This window comes from Alosa pseudoharengus, unplaced genomic scaffold (assembly GCF_046254945.1).
Source record: "Alosa pseudoharengus isolate Yale_2024_CS ecotype anadromous, Long Island Sound unplaced genomic scaffold, YU_APseudo_1.1 YU_APseudo_1.1_scf_4, whole genome shotgun sequence".
Taxonomy (NCBI): Eukaryota; Metazoa; Chordata; class Actinopteri; order Clupeiformes; family Clupeidae; genus Alosa; species Alosa pseudoharengus.
In genome coordinates this window covers 36,102,591-36,116,613 of record NW_027468774.1, presented here as the reverse complement: position 1 = coordinate 36,116,613, position 14,023 = coordinate 36,102,591, and the positions used below count along the sequence as shown (strand labels likewise).

General features: G+C 41.1%; 1 protein-coding gene across 2 annotated transcripts in view; it reads right to left on the bottom strand.

The window, feature by feature from the left end:
• rnf216 (ring finger protein 216) overlaps positions 1 to 14,023 on the bottom strand; it is a 37,425-nt gene that overhangs the window by 20,241 nt on the left and 3,161 nt on the right. The window contains exons 3-11 of one of the 2 annotated variants that reach the window (XM_076266093.1): positions 12,449 to 12,594; positions 11,348 to 12,103; positions 7,905 to 7,981; positions 7,679 to 7,778; positions 7,108 to 7,269; positions 2,396 to 2,510; positions 1,735 to 1,868; positions 1,374 to 1,424; positions 235 to 372 (exon numbers count right to left, since the gene is read on the bottom strand). In XM_076266093.1, coding sequence (XP_076122208.1) covers positions 235 to 372; positions 1,374 to 1,424; positions 1,735 to 1,868; positions 2,396 to 2,510; positions 7,108 to 7,269; positions 7,679 to 7,778; positions 7,905 to 7,981; positions 11,348 to 12,103; positions 12,449 to 12,594 — 1,679 coding nt within the window. The remainder of the gene's footprint in view (positions 1 to 234; positions 373 to 1,373; positions 1,425 to 1,734; positions 1,869 to 2,395; positions 2,511 to 7,107; positions 7,270 to 7,678; positions 7,779 to 7,904; positions 7,982 to 11,347; positions 12,104 to 12,448; positions 12,595 to 14,023) is intronic. The other variant, XM_076266094.1, reaches the window with a different exon arrangement.

The following is a 14,023-nucleotide window of genomic DNA, read 5'->3' as shown; positions in this document are numbered from 1 at the left end:
ATTATTTTAATATTGGTGGAATTTTTGTTCCTCTAAAGAAGACCAGTTGAAAACCTGGAAGTTCAACTACTTGTACTACCGTAAACACACAAAGGATCTCAGTTTACACAGATAAAAAGATTTACAAAAAACTGAGATAGGTTTTACAAAGAGGTTTGGTGTGAGCATCATCTGTGCAATACAGAAAGGAATTATGCAACCATGGAGGCACAGTTGATCAAATTTAGCACTCACCCTCCCTGATCCAAACACTGCCTCCTGGGCGTACTTCACCAGGCACTCTTTGCAGAAGAGATGGCCGTCAGTGCACTGCGTCATTTCCTCGAAGGCAAACTCCCCGCAGCAACAGCCGCACTCGATTAGCTGCCCATCCTGCAAGCACATACAACCATGGGCAACAGTATCAACATACACTCCAGGAGCAGGACTACGAGATAGGACTTTAAATACACCCCAGGAGCAGGACTACGAGATAGGACTTTAAATCCATATCACTATTATTTAAAAACAGTATCAACATACACCCCAGGAGCAGGACTACGAGATAGGACTTTAAATCCATATCACTATTAGTTAAAAAAAAAAAAAAAAACATATAGCTACGGGACGAGACTTGATTAAGAATCAAGTCTATAAAAGCTACATAATGCATTCCTTTAGAAATGTTATAAGCCATGTTTGTCTCTGAAGAAATGCTGGGTTCCTCATAAAACTTGTCTAAACGTGTTACGTTTAAGATTACATTACCTTATGGTTCTGAATTAGCTCCCATGCTGTCTGTGATCATTTGACAATGAATGTCAATGAATAAGGTGTCTGAAGAACATATCTACCTAGTCCACAGACTGCAGGGTAAAATATACAGAACACTGATTTATACTTTCTCAGTCTTCTAAAACCATTCACATATGGGATTGGGATTTTCATGAATCCATTGTTTTAATGGGATTTTCATGAATCCATTGTTTTAATGAGTGGTTTAGTTCTGATGAACTCTCCTGTGGATTCATTCATCCTCATTAGCTACTAGCACACAGACACAGGCCATTCATCACTGGACTATACAACTCTTATCCTCTGTGGACACTGGCATTATTGGCCTAAGCAGTCAGGATAGAGGTAAAAATTTTTCACCTTCCCAGAATTGTTACGCCCTACAATAATTTTACTGGTTCGGATGGCTGGTTGCTATCCTTGTTGACGTTTTTCACGTTGTCAATGTGACATGTGTGCGTGTGTGTGTGGGCCAATCAGGCAACTAAGGCTCCAAGGCTGGTGACAGGTTAGGACAGAGGAAAAGTGATCTGATTTACACTGACTGGCACCTCAGGGAATCCACAGAGCCGTCCATCTGGGCTCAAAAGACCACATACCTTTATATACTGCTCTTCATTCACTTGCAAAGCCAGTAAGAAATCTTCGTGCTGAGAGGGGAGAGAACAAACAATGACTTCTCTTGGCTGAGCGTCCAGACAGCAAATAAGTCTTAACATCTTGTGCAACATGTTTTCTATTTTCCTGAGGACAAATACCAGACATACTTAAAATCTACTTGGTCGTGGTTCAGGACAAATCCATCTCGTCTTGACATACAAGACATTAATGGTCCACAATGTGATAAATCAACTTAATGAATCACAGGCACTCTTTAAAAGTACTGAGAGCTGAGACGCTGAAGACAAAACAACAGAGGCGCTAATAGACTAATTGCTAGGCGTCCACGAGGTCCCTCACCTCGGCCATCTCCTTGGCTTTCTGCTGGTAGGCCTCCAGCTCTTTCGTCAGAGAGGGGTCCAGGCTCCCCGGCTGGCTCCAGCTTTTGCGCTTTTTCTCCAGAAAGTACATGCGCCTCTCAAGCTTCAAGGCACCTGCGAACGCATTGGGAAATGTGTAGGGGGTCAGTTTTATGATAGTGTTTACATGCATACTCCAGTTATGAGGCATATATCGGCCTTTATCACAGTCGGGTTATGGCATCTACATGAACACAGAGAAGAGCTGTTATACATATGCCTGTATGCATGATAAATACTTGTATCCTGGTATTTATTACATTCTATAACAGTCAGAATCTGGGATGAGGTGTGCACATGAGTAGTCTAGCTGGTATAACTGGAAAGCTCAAAACCAGAGCTTAGAGCTTGTCTTGGTTTCTGGATATGATGTTTACACATGTTGATGTGCAAACACAAAAACGGGGTACTTCAAGCACCCAATTGTAACTTGGGATACTCAAGTCCATGTTAATGAAATTTAATGTCTCTCACCCAACTCTAAATAACCACAAAATGTGTCAAGCCATTAGGGGAAAACACAGAATGACGCCAGGACTACTTCATGCAAAGTACTCTCGGCACAGTGTGTGGGGAAGAGGAGAAATGCAGTATGCGGTCACCCTGCTCGAACTTGAAATCCATGAAGAGTCGCTCGTTTGTTTCTCTCCGCCTCTTTCTGGCCTGTGCAAGGTCCGTGGAATTTTCCTGCCATTTCTTGAGGGCATCAAATAAGGCCTTGAACGGAAAAGTTAAAGATTTGTAAGATGCACTTCTTTACATGTTTTTTGAGACCAACTTACAAAAATTACACATCATGGCTTCCAAGAACTGGAATTCTCAAGGCAAAATTATACTCCCAACAAATATACTGCTCTGAACGCTCTAGATTTTACTATGAACTCACTGGAATTAACTAATCATTATGCGAACACAGTCAACGATTCTAACGCCTAATAATCACAAGTTTTAAAAGCTAGCGCAAATGCCACGTCCATTCTATGCTAAGTGCCACTGACCAAAGAGGGTCCATAAAGCAAGAACAAAAAGGCTTGCAAGACACGCCCTGCACTTATCAGGACCATAGCAGTCAACCCCAGTTCATGTAGCTTGCCTTGGCTGGTAAAGTATGACTTGGCTAAGCCTTGGCTTCAGCTCTTAGGAAGTGCAAGTGGTTAAAAAAATGTGTATATGTGAATCTTAAGGGCTTAAGTGCTTGAGCAACAGGAAATATGTATGAGCAGTGAAAGCTGCTGCTCTTTTCTGATTAATGATGCATATGCAGTACAAACTGCAGTTTTTTTTTTTTTTTTTTAAATAATAAACACCAGAACTGATACATGCCTGTAGCAACATGTGATGCAATGTCTGAGATTTGTGAAGGTATACTTAAAGTATCCCAAAATAACAATTTGGCAGTGCTCGCAATGTCTTGCCTCAAACATAAACCGAATAAGAAACTAGAAACTGTGTGTGTGTGTGTGTGTGTATGCGTTCATGAAATTTGGTGCACATCTAAAGAATGTAGTAGCAATGCCACATGTCAAATTCTGTTAACTCTGAACCTTCACATCACAAGATACTGGCACAAAATTGTTTTGATTGCTAAATTCTGATTGGCCGTTGGCAGCCATTTTGTTGAGTGAGCCAAATGAAATTTGAAGACATGTGAGCAATTGTGGCCAAGTAAGTAAGTATAAGTATACCAAGTATAAGTAAGTATAAGTAACGGCTCATACACACAGTTGTGTGCATTGCAGTGCTGGAGACTCATCCCGTTCACTTTACATGGGCTTGCGTCATCTGTTGCCGAACTGAATTGTGGGTCCGTTGCATTGTGTTGCTCCCACCGCTCGCGTTGAGAAGTTCAGCTGTTGCTGCACCGACAGACGGCACCAGCCAATCAAAATTACAAACAAGCGCACAACAGATGGCACCAGCCAATCAAATTACGGTTATACCTTCAGTCATTTGCATAGCTACCGTCGGGAACACCCATTTGCATGCGTTGACGGAACGCAACTGTGTGCAGGAGCCGTAAGTGTAAGTATACCAAATTTCTGGTATAATTATCATGAGATACATAAATGCATTAATTACAGCAGGGGTGTCAAACTCAAATTCACAGGGGGCCAAAATTAAGAACTGGGAGTATGTCGCGGGCCAAGCTCAACATTTATTGAATAACCGATGTTTTTATTGAATTAAAACTGTATACACACACAAGAAAAAATAGAATGCAGGCATTTCTAAATATATAGCCTAATAGAAAAAATATATTGAATATCTGAATAGAAAAAATATATTGGCCTATTTTTGCAGGTGAACTATAAAAATTGTAAATAACATTTAACAACTATCAAAATTGTAATTGTAACTATTAACAGTTCATGACAGTTCACGTCATGAACTCATGACAGTTCACGTTCAACGTAGTGCCGTTTTATGTTGTACTCTTTAGTGACAGCTACGGTGAATCCACATACCAAGCAAACGGGTTTGTCCTTGAATAATATGAACATATAATCGTTTTCCCACCTATCTTGAAAGCTCCGATTATCAATCTTTCGCTTCGCCATTTTTTCGTTGATAGTTTGTCTGGTTGCATGGATACATGTTTTGTTTATGAACAGAAAAGGCGGCATTAACGATGCAACGCATTTTGGGATTTGAAGTGTTATCGGTGTATGATACACTGTACAGTATGTAGCAACTTGATGGGCTGCGTTGCCCTGGGCTGCGCTCATGCGCTGAATAGAATAGCGTGCTGGGCCAGCTCTAACACGGATGCGCTGAAGAGAATACTGTCCGGCCAGCTCAGATATGGATGCGCTGTATAAACTATGCGGCGGGCCACTTCTAATACAGATTGAGTAATGACCTCGCGGGCCACAAATAAGCAGCCCGAGTTTGACATCCCTGAATTACAGCATCCCCTATGGACAGAAATTCACAAAACCTGGCGTGCATGCAGAGGTTGTTGTAGTGATCCTCCTACGTGACAAATTGTGTGTGCTTCGTATCACAAGATATTGGCAATTGAAGGGCCGAATTTTTGCATTTACTTCTTTCACTAGGTGGCACTAGACCTAAAATGAGCAGCTATGGCGGGGTTCATGTACCTCCTTGAGACCAACATAGCACAAAAATTCTTGGGCGCAAACAGTGATATATTCTGCAAAAGCTTTCATTCCCCCCCCCCCCCAGGTGAGTGGGAAAAAAAATAACTTTGACAAAACCTCTATGACTGCGCTGCGCTAGCGACAGTCATAAATACTATGGGGCACAAGGGAATGGAATCACTTAGCTGTAGTAGATGATCATTTTGGAAATTACTTGCTAAAATATGAAGACTACAGAAGATAATGTCATCTGTGGTGTTTAACTGATCCCTTAATACACATCCGTCAAGTTACAATGGAACACTATTTGGCAGTATCAAAAAAGAAGTTGTTAACATTCAACATTGGGTGAAGGCCGATGTTCAATTGGAGGATTGGACTCTGAAAAGAACCCTATCAATAACTGACTGCAAACATGGCATCCATTAACAGATACTTTATCATAGCATAGCATCTCACTGCCTTCACAAACTCCATCATACAACCCCAAAACAGAAAAAGTTGGGATGTTATGCAAAATGCAAATAAAAACAGAATGTGATAATATACAAATCTTGTAAACCCATATGTAGCAGTAAGAAAGACACAGACAACATATCTAATGTTGAAAATGAAAATTTGGACTATTTCATGGAAAATATATGTTAATTTTGAATTTGATGCCAGCAACATGTTTCAGAAAAAGTTGGGACGGGAGATGTTTACCACTGTACTGCTTCACCTCTTCATTTAACAAAATTCTGTAAATGTTTAGGAACTGAGGAGACTATTTGCTAGAATTTTGAGAATGAAATGTTGTCCCATTACTCCCCAATAAAGGTTTTCAGTAGCTCAACAGTATGGGGTATTCTTAGTCATGTTTTTCATTCCATTATGTACCTAATTTGACAAATCTGGACTGCAAACAGGCCATTTTAGCACATGGACTCTTCCCCTATGGATAAATACTATTTAAATATGTGCAGAATTCATTTTGCCAACTGAAATATTCAAGGTCTTCCCTGGAATAGATATTGCCTGGATGGCAGTATATGTTGCTCAAAACCTGTATACATCTTTCAGAATTGATTGTGCTTTGCCAAATGTGCAAGATGCCCATGCTGTAGGCACTAATGCTCCTCCACACCGTTATAGATGTTGGAATTGAGCACTAAAACAAGTTGGATAGGTTGGATACTTGGATAGGCCTTCTCCTCTTTAGCCCAGATGAGTCCATGATTTCCAAAAAGAATGGCACATTTTGATTGGTCTAACCACAGGACCCTCTTTCATGTTACCTCAGTCCATTTTAAACAAGCTCAGGCCCAGATAAGACAGTGGTATTTTCTGTATCGTGTCTCAAAATTGCGTCTCAATACAATTTGGGCTGTTACAATTTTGGCTGCAATTTTTGAATTGAGTATCAAACTGTGCACATAGACAATGTTTATCGGAGGTTGTCCTGAGCCCATACAATGACAGGTGTGAAAACAGGTCTGGTGTTGATGCAGTGCCATCTGAGGTCCAAAAGACCACGGCCATCCAATTTGTTTTTCAGCCCTTTCCCTTGTTTGCAAAGATTTCTCTGGATTCTCTGAATGTTTTAATAATAGTATGTCCTGTAGATGATGAATCTTAAGAAGCAATAAAATGACATTGTTTCATCATTTGTGCACACAGATTTACACAGAGTGATGAATACCCCTACACCGTTACTTTTACGAGATCCTGCCTCTCTGGGATGCTCTTTTTCATACCCAATCATGTTGCCGGTTACCCTAATTAGTTGAGAAACATTCCTCCTTGTTTTTTCTTTATCATTACAAACCTTTTCCAGCATTTTGTTATCCATGTCCCAACATTTTTTGAAACATGTTGCTGGTATCAAATTCAAAACTAACATATATTTTCCATAAAATAGTCAAATTTGTCATTTTCAACATTTGATATGTTGTCTGTGTCCTTTTTGCAAGTAAATATGAGTTTAAGAGATTTGCAGATTATTACATTCTGTTTTTATTCACATTTTACACAACGTCCTAACTTTTTCTGTTTTGGGGTTGTAGTAAAAGCTCTCTATATCGATTCTGGTGGATAAACAATTTCACTATTGTGTTTTCATCATTTTTTTTTTATTTCCCTTACTTTTCTATGTGTAGTATAAGCTACTGGATGCCTACAGTACATGTCCCTCCAGATCAATAGAGTATCTATCCATCTATCTATCTTAATACCTTGCGGGTGATTGCATAGTGTCCTTTGAGGGAGTTCAGGGTCCACCTGATGTCCTGGCAGCTGAGCATTCGGAAGTCCCTCATCAACATATCTGAGGCCTGAATCACGATTGAAGGACTGACTTGCTTCAGCTTGGAGAAATCAAAGTAGTTCTCACTTTCCTGTAAAGCAGACCACAAACCATAATGAAACCAAAACTGCTTGAGCGACAACCATGTACTGATTCAACAAAGTCAACAAGTACCAACTGTGATGAAAGGTCCCGACTGTGGCTGCCAGTACAAGTAGAAATAGTTTTAGTTTATCACCATATAAGCATCTATGGCTGTATAATTGTAAAAAAATCATTATATAGATAAAACAAATAATTCAATAAGATTCTTTAAATCTACATTTGATAAAAAATTCCACAACTTTATGTGGTGGCATCTTATTAAAACGTTTTCCAGAGTCTATATCTGCCAGACTCGTTCCTCTTTACAAAAGCCATTTTGTTCCCTCGGCCCCTCCCTCATCTAACTTAATGGGGATTGAGTTTGTCTGAAAGCCAAATCTTGCTGTGTCACAAACCTGTGTCTCTTCACTTGGTTCCAAAAGACTACTTGAGGGCGCCAGGACAGCATTTTCTTTCCTAGGGTAATCAGGATTTTCCAACAACAAATTGCATATGCTACAAAAAAAAAATAGAAGACACAAGACAAGGCAAAAAGTCAGCCGTTCTCTTTATCAGCCTTCATAAATGTGGGTTTTACTTTTTTATGTTTCTTATTTTTTATATTTAAGTTCTTATGCTTACGTATTGGGATCTTTAACTTCGTTTCTTTCAATCAAGTCAGTTAAATAGGCTTCCTCCACATCGGGGAAAAGGTCCACCTGCGTGCACATGTGCAAAGACACAAAGAGGAGACTGAGGTGAAGATTGAAGCCCAAAACAAAACAAACAGACTATGAAACAAGCAACCAAGCCAATGATGGGACCAGGGCTGGGCAGTTAAAGGTGTAGTCCTTGATCCCGGCAAAAGGTTGTTGGTATCCGAGCTCAAAAGCCAATGAAATTCCACCCCTTCCCTTCTATGCTTCTGAAGCAATGTGGCTAATGGCTGAAATCGTGTATGTATGGCTCAGGACAAGGCTGCCATGAGCACACACACTGGACTATCAGCCAGAGGAATGCCGGGAGCATTTGACAGGAGATTCTGAGAAAACGTTTGATGCATTATAATCAAGGACTGTGTTTTTTGCAGAAGCAAACACACCCCCAGAAGCTTTTTCCCTTGGTCGAACATTGGATGAGTAAGCGCTATCAGTCTATGTATCAGGCCAATGGCTTAGCGTTGGCGCTAATGGAACCAAATGTGTAACTTGTAAATTACCCCACTAATAATGCCCGGCATGTTACCAAACTTCTACAGTAGTACAAATAGGTTCTGTATTCATAAAACGAGGCATTGGAAAGTTTGTAAGCACACCAGGAGGTTATTTAAATAACACTTGCCTGATGGCAGGGTTTTCCCAAATCATGGAAGTGTCGTCGACGCAGCAGTAGTGGTAGCAGCAGAGAGTAGCAGCCATCAGGCAAGTGTTATTTAAATAAATTCTGGGTGCACTTACACATTTTCCAATGCCTCGTTTTATGTGTACAGAACCTATTTAGTACTACTGTAGAAGTTTGGTAACATTCTGGTCATTATTAGTGGGGTAATTTACGAGATTGGGCTGATACATAAACTATTAGCACTAACTCGACCAATGTTCGACCAAGGGAAAAAAGCTTCTGGGGGTGTATTTGGCTCGCGGTCATCGTGCAATTGACCCTAGGGTGAAATTTACTCCGAACCATCACTTTAAGTTCAACAGAAAAGTCACATAGAAAGTAATAACTCATGAATAATTTGGATAATCAACATCCGTCGACCAGGTCATTATATTAGTCAATAGGCCAGGCTGCCACAGGCTGCAACGTTTAATCAATTAATCGATTAGTTGTTGACTATTAAATTATTGCCAACTATTTTGATAATCAATTAATTGGTTTGTAGGGCTGGGCGATATGGACCAAAACTGATATCCCGATATTTTGGGGCTGATTGGCGATATACGATATAAATCGATATTTTAAACAGAAAGAGCTAAGTGTTTCGTATTCATTTAACATGACAATTATGACAACACAACCAGCTTTAATTAGAATGATTTTAGACTGCTCTTACACAGCTGTGCAAAAAAGTGTGAACAATAACATAGGCCTACCAATACCAATAGCCATAGTAGGCTACAGCTGGTCTGATACAGCTGTGCAAATAACAAAAGACCAAGTCGACCCTGACTGACAACACAGGCCTACATTGTAGGCCTACTGCACAATGTAATATTTTGGGCACAAAAATATTGCAGTAGCCTACAGCAGTTTTGTCACACAATGCAGTTTTTTTATCGTAAGGGTTTGATAGGGCCTAGATGACAAGCAAATGTAGCCTATGATGGCCTAGACATGTGTGACTTGCTATCGATAACAATTCGTTTTAAACAATTAGGCTACTTAATAGGGTTGTGCCGATGGACGATATCATCGTCCATCGTGATGATTGACAGGCATCACGATGGAAAGCAACCATCGTGATGCCACGCCCCCACATGCCAGTCACTAATTCCTGCTGTAACAGGCTAAAACATAAAAAAAACTTTCCCTGAAAATGAAATTGAGCCTACTTTAAAGGCTGTCAACCAAACAGTTATCACGTATTAGTCTACCATCTTGTAAAATAAAAGACGTATTAGTCTACCCTCTTATTCAAATAATTCCTGACTGTGACGTGAATGTGTAGCCTAATTGTCTTTTTGTAGCCTACATGTCTCGCAGGCCTATAGCCTACATTGGACTTAATAGGTAGCCTAATGTTTTAGCAGAAAATATAGATTTATTATTGTTAGGCTACGACTAGGACATTCTAGCGCTCAAATATTTTTGCAAGGCTACAGCGAGCGCCAAATGCGTCCTTCTCCTCTGTGTTAAAATAAACCATTTCTTTCGTTAATTATAGGATCAGAAGGTAGCCTATTCGTCTTTCACTGTATGGCTTGTATTTCATGCATTTAGCAAAAGTAGTAATCGGGATTCGTTATTTGTAAAAGTGTTTTTACTTTGCCCTCCTATATATAGCCTGGACTCCGCGATCGCAGCCCTTTACTTTCACTTCCCGCCGCCCTCATAGTCAGCATAGACGGTAGCCTGATAACGTGGGATGCTGCATAGTATCAAGATTTTAAATGAGTGACCACGATAGTAGTCTTCAGTAGCTTTTTTGCTGGGCCCAGCAAAGGCTGGCAATGTGTAATATTCCGCTGGTCGGTGCACACGCAAGTGTTCAGATTGATTGTCTATCCGTCTTTCACAACAATTTTCTTGGAGCAGATCTTCCACACAACTTCGGTAGCCTGGTCAGTATGTCTCTCTTAGCTGTCCACTTTCATCAGGCCGTATAGCCTATATAATATATTTTTAATTTTTTTATGGAGAACATTATAAATGTATTTCTGTATAGCCATAGGCTATAGGCTAATTAATTCGTGTTTACCACACTACCCCCCCCCCCCCCCCCCGATATCATCGTCCATCACGATGTTTTACTGTACACATCGTCAAATGCCAATTTAGGCGACATCGACCAACCCTACTACTTAAACAACGTAAATGAGTCACTCACCAAGAGTGTGATAGACGCTACCGTCATTTTGTATGCGTTCATTGCACATTGCACCCGGTTCGTAAGAAAAAATCCCTATGCACAATTGAATGGGGTTTCGGGAATCATAAAAAATTATGACAAACAAAATCTGACTCAGTGTCCGTCATGTTTGAAAGTTTATAGTGCTGCGAGGGAGAACGTGCACACGCAAGGGGTGCAGTTGAGCAGAGCTGCGGCTGTCTGAATGGTCTGAACACAGAAGAACAAGTGGCTTTGATAAAATGGCCCATTATTTGACATAATACAGGTATTACGACATTGTCTCAACTACATATTGTTTTTAAAAATATATCGGTTGTAGTCGTAATACCGATATATCGCCCAGCCCTATTGGTTTGTGTCATTTTTTAAGGAAAATACATAAGGGTCATTCTATGAAACGGGTGCCATTTAAGTCCACAACATTTGATGAGCTGCATAAGACATTTTTAATGCCATACCCCACTCTCGTTTTAACAAGAGCAATACTGCTGCTCAGTCTGCATCAACTCACCACCTCCTTTACTAGGTCCTGTACGGTGACTGGATGCCTCTGCCGTCGCTGCACCTGACCTTCCCTGGGCGCGGAGGGCCCGGGCCTCTCATCGTCCACCTGTGCTGGAGGCTCAGCTGGCCGGGCTTGACCAGGGTTAACCTCCACCTGCTCCGCCCTTGGTGCGATGATCACCACAGGGTTCAACGGCACGTGTGTATTCCAAGGTGCTGCTGCTGTTGCTACAGTGGCTGGTGCAGCTGTAGTTGTTGCTGCTGCTGCTGGTGCTGCTGGTCCTGCAACTGCAGCGGCAGGTCTTTCCTGAGGGAGGGCAATGGGCGCCACAGCAGCAGCTACAGCCTCAGTACTTCTGTGCCCAACACCAACCACAGTCCCAGAGCCCCCGTAAATAGGAGGCCTTAGCACAGGCTTAACAACAGGCTGAATGAGAGATTGAACTACAATCGGCGCGGCCTGGCGGGCCAACAGACCAGCAGTCTCGGGAGCTACATACTGGGTCTGAGTGTTTCTAGTAGGCAAGGGAGGTCTAGGGAAGGCATTAACGTCTCTAGATGTAGAGGGTACAGCATTGCGGTCCACATCCAAGACATTTATGGCTTTGTTTCCTGATGTGGGGAGCGTCGTCCGCTGAGGAGCTGTTGAGGCTTGCGGCGTTTCCACGGGGATGCGGGCCGAGGCGTAGGACGTACCCTGCGAGGGCTCCCCACCCCATTTGGCAGCAGGTCGTATAAGCTGCTTCACAAGCGGCATCGGGGGCTGTGGAAGGGACAGTGTATGGCGCAGTCTGTCAGACCAGCAAGCTACAGCAACACTGTCAGGTTGTTTGGAGTGTAAGGGCTTCATCAGAACTACTGCAGGTAATGGGAAGTTCTTAAAGAGTAGTAATGGCCTACAGACATCACCTACATTTGCATTTGACATTTATTCATTTAGCAGACACATTTCATCCAAATTGACTTACATATGTCAATTATATTACAAAGAATATAAAGAGGCAAAAGATGTACTATACAGTTTCCACAAATCAAGGAACAAGTCGTAAGTGCATTCCTACTGTGGAAATTGATCATATGAAATAAGATCTCAGTATATCTTTGTTACCTCTAAGATTCTGACTTCATCATCATCTTCATCATTGACCAGAACTGGAATCTGAGGTCCTATGGCAAGTGGTTCATCATCCGAGTCATCAGATATTGTAATGGCCGAGTCCGTCGTAGCATGTAACCTTTTTCGTGATCTGCTACCTGTGGGGCATTTAGCAGATGTAGCCTATGAACAAACAGTATACTTCACAACAAATTACAGTGTTTATTAAAGCAATACTAGGAACTGAAGAATTTAACAAACAGTATTTATTTTTTCATTTAAAAGTCGCTTTTATCCTTACAGTATAACATAGAAATACATTTCATACATATACCAGGGCTCCAGACTAACTTTTTGCACTGGTGCGCCTAACTTTTTTTCTTAGGTGCACCAGCACATAAGTTAGGTGCACCCAAATTTTCAACCACATCGCATTTAACACCGCAGCAGGTTCACTTTTTTCCCTTTATTACTGTCCTATATAGGTTGTCCTATGACTTATGATTTACAATACAAGAAAAGTAACTTAATGAAGTGTTGGTGCTTTAAGTGCTTCACTGAGCTGAAATGTAAACTTAAAACATCTCAAGATGAATTAAATAAAAATAACAGTGAGTAAATTAACAGTGCATGTCTTTTATTGCTTGGCTTCAAATCTCATGGCTCAATGTCTTACATACTATCCTTCATGATCTTTAGGCCTTGGCTAAACCAGCTTGCCATGCTAGCATCTTCCATAGAAATGTATTTGAGCACAATTTAAAGAGATGTTCCAAGTAGCCTGGGGGATTTTTATGTGATTTTGCAATGATGATTGCAATAATCATTTGACAGCCCCACAATGCAATTTACTTTTTAATTTTAGTATTTTTAATTTTTCAATAAGAACATCACTATGGTTAATGCAGTAACGAAATGGTAGGCCTATTATTATAGGCTATTGCAATGACTTGCCATGCTCGATCTAAATGTGTCCATTCGATTCACCGTACACAATGACCACAGTTATACATGCAGGGAATATTCGGGCTTTAAATGTAGCAGCGATATTCGGTTTACGCCAAATACCGGATTGAATTGATTGGTGCCATCAGAATGAGTTTACACAACTCGCGCACAAAACGAATATTGCTGTTGAAAACCGGGTTACTCCCTGCATGTAACTGCGGTCAATGACGCACTCCTTTTCGGCGATATCTGTATCTCTCTCGTTCGGGAAGGCCTTGTATGCATTGTTCGCAATTTTAAGACGTCTTTTCATCTGCAATGACTCCTATAAATTTGGCGCAAGTGGCATTCCTGTACGTTGGGTTTACGTGCAAACTATTTTTCTGATGAATAATTATTTCGGACTGAACTTGGTGAAGGGAAGTTTCATTAGGCCTATCGTAGGCAACGATAAACTTGATCATCATCTCGGGCTCGTCTGATCGGTTTGCTGCTGCCAGCCGCCGAAAGGCAGTGGGGAGAGGGTACATTTATCTCGGCCTATGTGACCACACTGTAATGCACATATACAACTACATCCACACTGTTTATCTGACGGGTCACTGACCTCTCTCTCTTTCGCTCTCTCTCTCTCTCTGC